This window comes from Aythya marila (genome assembly GCF_965140915.1).
Source record: "Aythya marila genome assembly, chromosome: 10".
NCBI classification, from domain to species: Eukaryota; Metazoa; Chordata; class Aves; order Anseriformes; family Anatidae; genus Aythya; species Aythya marila.
Window position 1 is genome coordinate 15,875,184 of NC_139051.1, and position 13,010 is coordinate 15,888,193.

The 13,010-nt window shown below is 44.8% G+C and overlaps 1 protein-coding gene across 1 annotated transcript in view; it reads left to right on the forward strand.

The window, feature by feature from the left end:
• Positions 1–318: 318 nt before the first annotated feature.
• Positions 319–13,010, forward strand: part of IPPK (inositol-pentakisphosphate 2-kinase) — a 30,504-nt gene continuing 17,812 nt past the window's right edge. Inside the window, exons 1-2 of the mRNA XM_082767938.1 lie at positions 319–482; positions 11,660–11,707. Of these exons, the coding sequence (XP_082624064.1) occupies positions 402–482; positions 11,660–11,707 (129 nt within the window). The 5' untranslated portion in view covers positions 319–401. The remainder of the gene's footprint in view (positions 483–11,659; positions 11,708–13,010) is intronic.

Consider the following 13,010-nt stretch of genomic DNA (forward strand, 5'->3'; position numbering starts at 1 on the left):
TGTAAATCGTAGTTGGGCGCTACTCAAATAGCGTGTTTGTTATACGAGGGCATCAGAAGGTAACACCTGCTTGCAAGGTTACTGTTATGGAGTACCTTCCTCAGGAAGAAAGAAAAGGGAAAAACTGTAAGCTGTTAGAGGTAAATTTTAAATGGCAATTGAAGTTTTGTTCTTTGTAGTCAAACCCGGGGGGGGGACAACACTGAGGGGGCAACGGAGGCTGTGGGCGGGCTCGGGGGCGCTGAGGCGGCCGGCCCGAAGATGGCGGCGGGGCGGGGCGGTGGCGGGCGGCCCTTCCCGCGCGGCGGGCGGCGCGCAGCCGCCATGGTGGCGGCGTGAGGGCAGCGGGCCGGCGGCAGGCACCGTCCCCGCGGGGCGCGGCGGGGCGGCCCGGGCCGGGCATGGAAGTGGAGAAGATGGACGAGAATGAATGGAAGTACCACGGGGAGGGCAACCAGAGCCTCGTCGTCTCGCACTGCCAGGTGCGGCCCTTGCGCGGCGGGGCCCGAGCGCCCCTCCCCCGCCGCCGGGCCCCGCGTGAGGGGAGGGAAGGGGGGGGGCGGGCCGGGGCCTCCCCAGGTGCGCGGCCGGGCCGGGCCTTTCCTTAACCGGGGCAGCGGTGGCAGCCTGGAGACGGCTGGGGGGACGCGCTGGCAGTTACCCGCCTGTCGTGTCGCGATATGGGCGCGACAGAAGGCAGCCCCGGCAGGGACCGCGCTCCCCTGGGCGTCCGCGGGGTCTAGCGCCCTCGGGGGGGGGGGGGAAGGGGAACGGGTCCCGCCGGCCCCGTGCCTCCGCGCACCTTTTTTTTTGTTTTTCTTCTCCGTTTTTCTCCGTAAAGAAACAAACGGAGCCGGGCCCGTTTGCCGGCAGCATCGTGAGGCGAAGCGGAGGCTGCCCACGGCGCTGCTGTCACCTCACAGCGCCGGGCTCGGCCCCGAGCGGCCCTCGGAGGAGCTGGGGCCGTGCCTGACCTGCGCTCGGGGCCGCTTCGGGGCTTCGGGGTTCTGTGACTGGGTCTGAGTGCTGCCACCGCTGTGCCCCAAAATGCCCTTGGTGTTGCATGGATCTAAAGGTTTTAGAGCTAAAAGGCTAAAGGGTGGTATTTATGTAGAAAAAACTACAAGCTGTATGAGCTGAATCCTGAAAACCGTTTATTTTTCTATACGTATGAAAGAACGATCAAAAATACTGTGTTTGTTTGATATATCTTTTCTGGGTTTTAAACACACATTGAATGTAAAAGACGTTAACAAACGTCAGCCTGAGGAAAATGCTGGAAGTATCACGGCCTCCTCAAACTCAGGAGGGACGTTTCTGTGGCTCTCCTTTCTCTTTATATGAGGTACTTTTAAAAGATACTCTGACTACAAGAAAAAAGCACATGATTTTGTTTCCTGTCTAAATTTAAGCTCTGAAAAAGGCAGCTCAAAAAAAATATGCAGTCACTGAACAATAGGAATCAGAAGGCGTAATGGGTCAGCAGTGATGCAATTGTGATATCTTTGAAGACGTGGAAGATGAGGAAGTCTGCCAGAAACTCGGAGTGCTTGCTGAGTGTGTCAATTCTCCTTTCAACAAGAGGCAAAAACTTTAGGATACAGTGAAAGTAAAGCAGATGTATTTTTTTCCTGTATAGATAGCTGGTGAACTCTTGGAAAACGGGAGTATCTAAAATAGTGTTTAGATGCTGATTGTTGCGCTGTGCCCCTTGCAAACAGGACGTGCTTGCATGATTAATCATCCTGCTTGTGATCCGTTGTCAGTCATTCTCAGGTTTGTGTGAATGAAACAGCAGCATCATTAAGATACTGAATTTTATTTTAACTGTCCTGCCTTCATTCTGTATCTCTTCGGTTCGTGTTTACTGTGTGTAAAGGTCAGGGGGAGGGATGGTGATTTGGTTGTGGCAAAGGGGATGTGAATGGGGGCTGAGACAGAAGTGCTGGGATTGCGAGAGGCCAGGGCGGAAGCGTTCGTGTGCTTGGTGTCGCCTTGTTCTCCCTTCTCGTGTGTAGTGGTGCCTCGGAATGAGGGAAGGAAGCTGGTCCCTACCTGCATGGGTCTGAACCTCTCATCCTTGCTTCTTCAGGAGGATCTGAGTGGTTTAAAAATAAAACAACACCAACAGCAACCAAAAACCACGCAAGTCCCCTGTCCTTCTGGAGAGGAGAGCAGAAGCTGGTCTGCCCTTTGTGAACTAAGACCCAGGGAGTTTAGCTTCAGCTCCTGCCCTCTGATCCACTCTCTGAAGCACTGATAACTGGTTCTGTGCAAGCTCATGTTATCAGGTCCCTGGGGTTCAGGCTGGGGTGAGCAGGCAGGCTGGGCACACACTTGTTACTGATTGTGTGGAGCAGAGCTGGCTTGTGGGCAAAGACTAAGAAGAACAAGGCACGCCTCAGTTCGTGGCGCAGGGTCTTTTTAAGGCTATGTTTATTTTTTGGCTTCTCCCATTCCCTGCGTATTTAAGACGTGAATGTAACGCCCCGTTAATCCAAAGTTAGTACAGCACCAAAATTGAAAACGTGGTCACAGGAAAGTCACATGCCCAACAAGCAGCTCTGCTAGTGATGAGCTGATAAGCCCTGGATGCAGCCAACAAGCAGACGTTTTTTCCGGTGCCTTTGGGTGGTGGCCTGTAGGCAGAGGTTGGTCTGACACAGACCCGTGTCCCGTGGAACACGCCGTGCTGTGTGATGTGATGTGCTGTGAAGCACTGCCTGGGGGGCTGGTCCCCGTACCAGCTGCTGACATCGAGGATGCCGCAGTGACACGGCCCCCCGAGCGGTCAGTACAGGGGCAGAGAGTCTGAAATCACTGCAAGTGCATCTCTGTTCCTATTCACCCCGCGAGGAAAAAGAGGATCTTGGGTGGGGCCTGGCCTCGTCAGCGCATCTCTTCTCACAGTGATAGTTTCACAGAATTACTTTAATTAGTTCTCCAGCATTTAATGATGGAACGCCTGCAAAGAGTTTCCAGTTACGCCGTCACCACTGAAGCTGCTTGCTTGCTTAATGTATATTCCAGCTTCTGTTCTCCTGGCTTTTTGTAGTTCTGATGAATCTAAAATTTTGGCAGATATACGGTATCGTGGGACAAATTTCTCTGGTGGCAAAGCTTTTCCTGGTGTCTTTTAATACAGCTGTGATTAACTTAACCCAAACTGAAACTGAATGATGGTCAAAAAGCCTTTGTCTGTCTTGCAACCTGCCAAAATGCTGCTACCAGGAAACGAACAAGGGTAGGCCTTCTGTACCATTGGTGCCAGTGAGAAATAAAACTGGCACTTCCCTTTGCTTCCTGAGGCCGGTGCTTGATCCATTCAGACTGATCTCTCCCAAGTACACAAAAACTGCAAGTTCATTGAATCAATAATTGCGTAGTCCTTGTCCGTACGTGGCAATGTTGAGTATTTGATTCAATCCTAGTAGCCTTTGCTTGCCACAATTTACCATCCTTACCAATAACTTCCTTGCCACAATTCACCATCCGGTGAATCCTCTGGTTACTTGTTGTAGCTGTGTTCTCAGAGATGCCTGAAGTGCTGTGGTACAGATACAGTTTTAAATAAAAAAAAAAAAAAAAAATAGAAAAGCAGCTGAACACAATCACAGACCGCTAGGCAGTTTATAAAAGATGCTTTGTATTCTCTGCATTTTATTGGAATGTTGCTCCTTCTGCATCAAATTTGGCTTCCGATGTAAAGACGGAGCTTGACCGTTCTTTACCTCCTTTGCTCTGCTCTCAAGCAGCAGGGAGGGTTCTGAGGAACTGTGGTAGGACAGTTACCTCCTAGTAAGCTGCTGCCTTCTGCTGAGGTAGAGGTAGCTGGTTTTTCAGAAGTAAGCTGGAAATCCTCATTTGTAGTTCTGCCTTTTAATCAGTTGTTTCCTCTTACAGAGACACTAAAGCTTCTTTTCATAAAGGCTTCAGGAAATTGTTGTTCTTATAAAGTAGCGTAAGTGACGCTAGAAATAAGGACTTGTATTTCCTTTGAATGTTGAAACGCTGCTTGAAACATTTGAAGTTTTTGCTTCATGTATCTATGTTCCTCCTGTGCTTCGCTGCAGTTGACTTTTTTTTTAATGCTGGGATATGATGGCAATCTAATGCTTCCTTTTAAAATACGTCTGAACATTAAGCTTACATTTCAGGATGACTACTTGGAGGTGATAAAATAAAACAATAGAAGGGGAGGCTTTTTCCCAGTAAGTTTTGCATTCAGTAAGATAGTCCAAAGGAACCTTGATGTGTGTTTGCAGAAGGTTGCGGTGTGTGTCTGCAGGTGCCTTTATTGTTAGTAATAATCTGTTTTTCGTCTCGGAGTGCTAGCAGCTCTGACAGATATCTTTGGGGTTTGGTAAGGGACTTAGTTTGTTAGTAAATATGTAAACCATCCCCAGAGCATATGGGAGCTTACTAAATAGAAAAAGGAGATGACAGATGGAGAAGGTAAATGAAGCAGAGCTGAGGAGGCTGAGGGAGGGAGTCAAGGCAGCTGATCCAACTTGCGTAAGGTTCCTACAGCTGGTGCTTGTAGTAGGCTAATAATACCTGGCTCTTCTCTGAAATATTTTTTAAATCTTCAAGTTATATGGGTAAGGGTGAAGGATATCACAGTGTCATCAGTGCTTCCTTCACAGATACCCTTCCCAGTCCCTGTGCTGGGTTTGTGGGGGCTGCCGGGAGTAGAGGGCTGTCGCATCTGGATGTTCAGTTCTGATTTCACTGCGACTGCCGCTGCCTTACGGTGGTTGTGAAGGATGTGCAGAAGGGCCCTTTCTGCGTATGGGACACTGATCTGGTTTTGTTTCCTATGAAATAAAATGTATTCTCTGTCTGCAGGGGTGCTTTGCATCACATCGGGCTAGGTAATTGTTCCTAGTACTGCTTTGGAAGTATGAAACAGTCTGCCTGGTTGTTTTGCTTGTTTGGGTTAGAGTAGTTAAAACCTGAATCGTAATGGAAAATTTTGTTGTAATGAGCTTACTTTGAGAGAGGGCCATTAAGGAGATTTTATGTTTAGACACAGGAGTTTTTGCTAAGAGAGGGAAAAGTTTATGGGCAGCATTATGAGCTAGATGCAGCTTGGTCTTATTTGGCAAAAAGGGAGTGATGCCGACCATCAGTTGCTGTCTTGTTGAGAGGATCGTCTTGAGGCACTTCTTCAGATGGTCGCATTTTGTGTACGTTCAAGAGCCCGAGTGCCCTGTTTTGTTCTTCCCTTTCATCCCATTGCTTTTCTATGTGGAGTTGGCTGAATCTGTTTTGTTGTCTTGAAAGTAGTGTAAGTAAAGTATTGCCCCCACAATTCCAAGACATTCCTGAGAAATTCCAGTTCCCTGACTAGGAGTGGGTTTTGTTGTGTTCTGTTTTGTTGTGGTTTTGTCTTAATGTCTGTGGAATAGTGAATTAATACCTGTGAGCGTCTCCATTTCAAGGCACTGAAGAGCAGACTGCTGGCTCTTCTGCTCTGGTTCTTTTTGCTGTTCCTTGCAGGTATAAATATTAGAAATACTCCCCTGCCTTTCGCTGGCCTTATCAGTGGTGGCCTTCTCTGCCTCTCTCACTGATTAAAGAATGGCCGAGTTACTCTGGCTTTGCCTTTTCATGCTAAGAAGTTATCAGAAGCAAGACTCAACTTCCATTCATTGAATTTTATTTTGACTATTCGGAGAGACACAGTTTTGTTAAGACTTGAGCTTAAAAACTTCTGCATCCTTGAGGAGATTCTTCTGAAATTCCAAACCAATGGTCGTTCTTATTTCTGATTGATTTCATGCTCTGGAGGGGTCAAAAAAAATCACCAAAGCTACACAATATAACATAGGGAGGAGTTTTGCATCTGTTTCTGTAGAATTTTCTGAAGAAAGAAAAGCTTTCATGTGATGAAGTTGGACCAAGATTCCAGCATAAACTTTAATGGGAGTTAAGGACCAGTAAAACCTCTTCTGTTGTGTTGTGTCCCCTGTTACAGGGCATTTCTTTGGCCTTGTTTCTCTGGCATCGTGTTCTTTCGGGGGTACGTGTATCTAAGCATAGACTGTCTAGCAACCCCCCCACCCCCAAGTGCATTCCTTTTGCCTATTAAGAAAAAGGACAAGAAAACAGATTTATGACTAAATGTAATGCATTCCTTTGTTCCTTCTTTCCTAGTTGTAATTACTTGAAAAACGATTTATGTATTTATTTACTGTGAGTGAGCAAAGGAGCTTCTGCCCAAGTTTACCGAAGCAAGCAGCTACAGAATCCAGCTGAAAAGCCAAGTATGTGATCGAGGTGTGTCATCAGTGGAGAAGAAAAGAAGAGATGTGTGCCATGCTGTAAACAACAATTAAGTTTTTAGGAATAGGAGGCAATTACTAGTTTGAGTTGAGTGGCACTTGAACCTGTGAAACTGTACGTTCCTTGTGTTAACCTTGTTTAACTAGTACTTAGATATGCGTCTATAATCACTGCACAAAAGGAAGACGGTTTTGTATTTGCTTCTGATCCTTTGGCTAAGTGGGTGTAACTGTGGCTGTTGATACCATCACTGGCTGGACCAACTCTGCCTGAGTGCAGTCTACAGAGCTTTTTATTATAAAAGAATCAGAAGTTGGAAAGACTTTAAATTCACAAATGAGCAGTGGATTAGCTGCAAAGCTTTTTTTTTTTTTTTTTTTTTTTTTTTTTGACCCAAACCAGCTGCTTGAGTCAATGTCTGTTACAGAATTTTGATTTCATATTGTACCAGACTACTAAATTTACTTTGTCCTTACCAGGTTTCTGCACCAAGGAGATGCTCTGAGTGCAGTGCAGTTTAGCAGTGTATTTCCTAAGGTGAAGGGGAAGGTGACACGAGGCAGGGGAAGTGAATGAAGAGAGCAGAAAGAACAGAAAAGCAGAAATACCCTTCAGAACTCGTCTTACAACATTAGTGCCTCAGACGGTTCTGTAGATGCAGATGCGAAAACGTCTTGTGTGTGTGGCATGAGACACCGGTTGTAGCAGCAATGTCCCTTTTTCCTTTTATTTTAACTGTTTTGACTTTTAATTGCTTCCCCCTCCCTGTAAATGTTCTCCTGAAACTCCTTGCTCCCCCTGCTCACCGAAGCTGCCAGGCGCCTGGCTGTACCCGCTGGTGCTGACTGCAGGTTTGGAGCAGTGTGGAGGAAGGAAGCTCAGCACACGTTTTCATGTTCCTGTTTGTAGAACTCACCTGTTGGACAGAGCCATGAGGTATTTGATGCCCTGTTAGACGTTAAGGACTATTTTTTCCTAACAGTTAGGGTGTCAGGCCGTGTACAGCGTTACCCAGCTGCAGCGTGCCCGAGGGTGGCCACCAAGAGGTGATCGGTGCTGCTTGCTCTGCTGCACGGAGCGAGTCCTGGGGTGGTGTTTGCTCCCAAGTAATGGCTTAAAATGCTGAATGGTGTCAAGCCAAGTGCTGTGGCAGAAAATCTTTATTCATGCGAAGAGATGAAATTGTTCTTAGGGGGCTCCTGCGCCAAATAGAAGAACATTGTTCCAATTTTTGAATGCTTCCTTGCGCTTTGTGTGAGCGATTGCTAAACTTCCTCCATAGTGGCAGGAAACGTAGCTTTCCTCACTTTGTTCTGTGTGATCTTATCCGCATTCTTATACAGAACAAAACCGAGTTGGAAACCTGCGCTTCTATACAATATTACCGTGTGTGCTGCCCTCAAAAGCTATGGAGTTTTCCAGTTTTTAGTTTGTGTTCATCTCTCATGTCCCACATCCCTGGATGAGGAGACCTTTAAGATGTCATCTGTTGAGTATCATAAAGATAAGCTTTGACTGGAATTCCTAGGCAGTGCGGAGGACACATTTTTACTGGGTTTTATTAGTTCTCAGAGGAAGGAGCGCTCCTCTGTGCAGCTGTCTGCTCTGAGATGTGACAGTGACACCTCTTTGGCCATCTGCTTCCCTCCCGTGGTGGATTCTTTGCACAGAAAACCATTGTTTTCTGTTTAAATCCCTCAACCTAAAGTTAGAATCGAAGGGGTTGTGGAATATGAGTTTGCAATAGAAAATGTCAGGATAATTTAGCTAGCATATGAACTGCATGCAGTTCAACTGTTCTACTGCAGAAATATCAGCAGAATAGGTCCATAGTTCATCTGTGGTACCAGTGAAAATGTCATTTATTAGTATTTGCAGATCAGTAACTTCAAGTTGGGCTTGTGTAGCAGTGCTGTTTAACTTCACTTAACCCCTACCTCTCCCTTTGACTGAACTTTAGGTAGAATGCACTTCTTGTAGGTGTAACGGCTGAACGCTGGTGTAAATCTGCTACGACTAAGTTGCACTACATAGCCACAGTGGTAGAAGCAAGTTTGACATTTGTAGAGCTATTTTGGGTAAGTTCTTGATAACTTTTTGGGTTGAGGAAAAGAATCACAGGATGGTTGAGGTTTGGAAGGGACCTCCGAAGATCATCTAGTCCAACCCCCTGCTGGGCAGGATCACCTAGAGCACGTTGCGCAGGATGGCAGCCAGGCGGGGTTTGAATATCTCCAGAGAAGGAGACTCCACAGCCTCTCTGGGCAGCCTGTCCTGGTGCTCTGTCACCTCCCATATTCAGCTGGAACCTCCTGTGCTTCAGTTTGTGCCTGACACTAAAGGCCCTAAATTAAACAGTCAGTTTTTATTGTATAAAGAAATTCTGCAATGCTTTCAGGTATTGTTTCCTAAAAGTAGGAGGAGCAGCTTCATCCCTTCATCTCCTTAAGTAGTAGCAGGTGGTGGTGGTGGTGTGTCTAATTGATTGCAAGGAGTTATTTGGCATTAAGTGTAGGAAAGATTTGTTACCAGTCTTTGAGAGTGTTTTCCGCGGTAATTCACAACTGGGAGCTCATGACATTTATACAGACAGCTTTAAAGCTCTTCTGGGGTTTATTGTTCTGCTTGTCCAGCACATGCCTTCATCACAGCGGTATGTTGACAGCAGAGAGGTTAACACCTTTGTGTTGTAAAATTGCACACGGTGCTCACGGAAACACCGGTGAGGTTCCGGGCACTGCAGCTTAGGGGATGCTGTGGAGGGAGGGGGCAGGAGGGTGGGGTTCCTCTTGGGACTTAGTTGTTACCCCAAGGGGTTTGGTTCCTACCAGAAGACCTTGCAGATGTGAACACCAGTTGGTGACCAACTAGATCAGAATCTTTTCCTGTTACACCGGGCAGTTGCAGAACCAGGTATCAGAGAAATGTTTTGCCTCTATAGAAAAGCACTTTGCTTGTTCTGGTTAGAACAACAGCAATGTAATAACAAATGATGTGAGCCTGCTGACTTGGAAAGGCAGAAGCTGAGGTGGCATTTCCCAGGCTTTATGTTTGGAAAGGCCAATTCTTCATGTTCTTGTACAGAAGCTTACTTGAAAGCTGTGTGAGCTGAGGTGGTAGAGTAGAAGTAAAATACGTAAATACATGGTGTTGTTGTCGATGTTGTTCTAGGCAAATTTTCCCGTTTCTTGCATGGGCACCATCTCTTAAACAGATTTTGTTAACAATGTAGCAAGAGACTGAAAGTCAAAAACCCCTCAGTGATGCTAACTACTTCTGGTTAGTTTTAGTTTTAGTTTTAGTTTTTCCCAAAGCATGAAGTGTCAGGATTATAGAGTTGTCCCAGTTGTGTTTAACTTGTGAAAACTCCCCCATTCAGGAGGCCTGCAGAGTAGCTTGGTCTTAAGAGAAAGAAGTTTTAAAGATATTTCCAAACAATTTTAGTCCAATATCAAATATCAGTCTGTGAAAGAATAAATGTATATATATATATTTTTAATCCTGGCTTCATGATGCCGAATCCAAAGTGCCTAGATTGATGCCAGTCATGTTTTGTTATTTTGGCTTAACTGCAAGCAGTGTTTGGATTTCTTTAAGTAAAATTGAAATAATAGCTAGAGTAACTGTTTTAGAGAAGAAAAATTACTGCAGATGATCATTTGACTTCCCGGGGACCAAGACCAGCAACTCATTTTTTCCCAAGATACATTAAGACAAAAGTTGTGTGTACATGCACGCACGCGTTTGTCTTCTCCAGTGACTTCTTTCAGCACATTTTTGCAGCCCCTCTTACAGCTTCTCTCTTTATTGGCAAGCATCAACTTTTAGTTATGATTTAAAAGACAAACAAACAATTGTTTCACGGTAGGGTGCCAAGGAAGTATTTGCCTTTAAGCAGATGTGTAAGTATAAGGCTGGAGTCTCACGTTGCTGGGCCTTGATGCAGTGCCCTTCTAGAGCATGGAGCTATTGTTAAAAGCCCGATGTGCTCTGTGAGCAGCTTTCTGTATCCCTGCTGCTCCCACTCACACTGAGCTGCCTCTAACAGCTGGCCACATTTTGCTGTAGCTCCAGTGTGGTAATGGGCTCTGGTGGGAATATTTGTTACCATTTACCAAATTTCATGCAATAATTTTGCTTAAATTCTTTATTTGAATAATAAGGGCAGTCCTATTTGATATTCTGATGCCTTTTGTTGTGAACTGAATGCTGAACATGCTTACAGAGAAAGGACTGCAGGATTGGTTTTTAATAAAAGAAAAAATTGCAGTTTTTCCTTTGAATTCAGTATTTTTTTCTAGCTTGTCTTCATTCTTCAAAAGATCTGAAGCCTCTTGATGTGTCATGTGTTACTTTTTCCTACTTTAATGTATTGCTTTTTTTTTTTCTCTCCTTGATTTTGTAGCCTGTTTTTTTGTTTGTTTGGTTTCTTTCATTTTGTTTTTTGTTGCTGTTGTTTTCATCTTTTTGTCTGTACGGACTGCTATTCAATTAACTTAATGCTTTGGTGGTAAATAGTGCATTGATGAAAGTACTGGTAAGCAGTCTAAGGGCTTGGGGGGGTACGTATAGGGAATGAAGTTTGGGGAACACTAGGATCTAGTTGATCTGATCCTCCAAGTGTGAAGAGTAGCACCAGCTTCCTAAGAAATCTGTTTTCTTCTGGATTTGGCCCTTCATTTGGCATGTTGTATCTTTGATGTTCAATCCGTAAAGCATTTAAGATAACAGACAAAAAACCTCATGGCAACAACTGCACCCAGGATTTGCAAGTAAAGAATCAGTTGAATGAATCAATAATGCACTAGCATGAAAAATACACCCCTGATATTTTCACTGGTAATAATTCTCAGTACCAGTATCAGCGGTATCAGCAGAGCTGTGTAGCTATTGCTGCTAACTTAAAGCTATCTGCTTAAAATCAGCTCAGTGTCACAAAATGTTATAACCAGATATTTTATTGGGTCTCACAGTTTTTTCCAAAGACTTTTTGGGCAAAAACGATAGGGTGTTTTTCTGTATTTTTGTTTGATGCTGTGTTTTAGGGGCAGTCACAATTGACACAGCAGACTTTCAGAGATAGAAGCTACGGGAGTGTTCTCCCTTTTACAGCTGGTGACAGGAAAGAGTGGCTGCCTTGGTAAGGTCAATAGAGGAGGTCGTGGCAAATCTGGGAGCAGAAGTTGATGTACTTGATTTCAAGTTGAGTGAATCAAGCCTTTAAAAAGCTTTTTTTTTTTTTTTTTTTTTTTTTCCCCAGTGTTTTAGATGAGCTAGATTGGGGAATCAGACCCTTGCGGTGTTCAGATGCAATTTACTTTGATGTGCTTAAATACTAATGAAATCAATATTCTTTCCTATCTTTCTTTAGCGCTGTGTGGTGCTGCGGTTTTTGAAGTCTCCCCCAAACCAGAATAAGGTAAGATTCAACACGTCCTGGTGATAAAAGCCCCCAGGTAAGTTAAAAAAAACCTGTCTGAGGAGAGAGAGGAAACCTGCAAAAGAACGGCAACCGACAGGAGTAAGAAAAAGGGGACGTTTTGAAATGTGCTTGTGTTTCAGGAGTTTTGGCAACAGAACAGAAATGTGAGATCTTCTTACGTAACTAAGGTTATGTGACTGCTGAGACCATGACCTCTGGGGGGATCAAATTTTAAGATGGCAGTGACTGTGTAGAAGGGATGGCTTTTTGTAAGGATGTCTGTGGCAATGGGGGCAGTGTTAATGTTGCTTATCGACCTGTGGGAGAGCGGTGGTGCTGCAGGAAATACTGCAAGAACGGCCATTGTCACTGAGCGACTTCACTGCCCTGGCTGCTGCAGAAAGCAGAGTGGGACACGGCCTCTGTTTTCATGGGCTGTGGCACAAGATTTTTCTGCTTGAGAAAGGAACTGAAGGGGGTTACCTTAGATTTACTTTAAAAGGCATAAAAAACTATCAGGAATCAAAGGTGATGGGTAAAAATGAAGTGTCAGCACAGTGCTCCCAGGGAAAAAATAAAAGAGCAAAAGAGGCAGGAGGTTCAAATTCTGCCATGTCTCTAACCTGGTGAGTAGTCTTTTTGGCACGTTACTTGAGAGGTGCGGGGAATGGCTTAAATACAAAGTGGTCTATGGCTCTTTAAATAAAGAACAAAACACGTGAGGTACCAGCATTTATTTATTTATTTAGTCTGAAGATAGTCTTGCATACTAATTGGTTTTTAAAAACTGACAGGTCAGGAAGAAATGGCAGTGGAAGCTAGGAAGTAACTTCACCTTTACGTATCTCAGAGTTGAAGTTGATGATACTTCTGTGAACTTCTTTGGTATGCACGTAGGTTTCTGGATTGGAATAGTGAAACACAAGGGAAAATGGCCTGGGCATGCTGTTCTTTTACTTCTTAAGCAATGCTCAGATTCTTGATTTTTTAAATTTTTTTTCTCCTGCATAATCAGGTGAATAAAATTGCTCAGAATGCCACCAAGCATAGAGATATGTCTCAGTAGGTGTTCCTGCGGGTTGTATCTGATCTAGCAATGAGTGTGGCCCTGCAGAAGCAGAGTTTTGGGACAAACTTGGACAGAGCAATGTGACAGCAATAGAGAAGAAATGTTTTTTAGGTGTAACTTATATTCCTGTCTGGTGCAAGATCAGTTAGGATCCAGGGTGATAAATTTCTGCATGTGATGTTGTAGCTCATCCAGTGTAAACAATTCTGAAAGAACCAGCTGAAGCAAAAT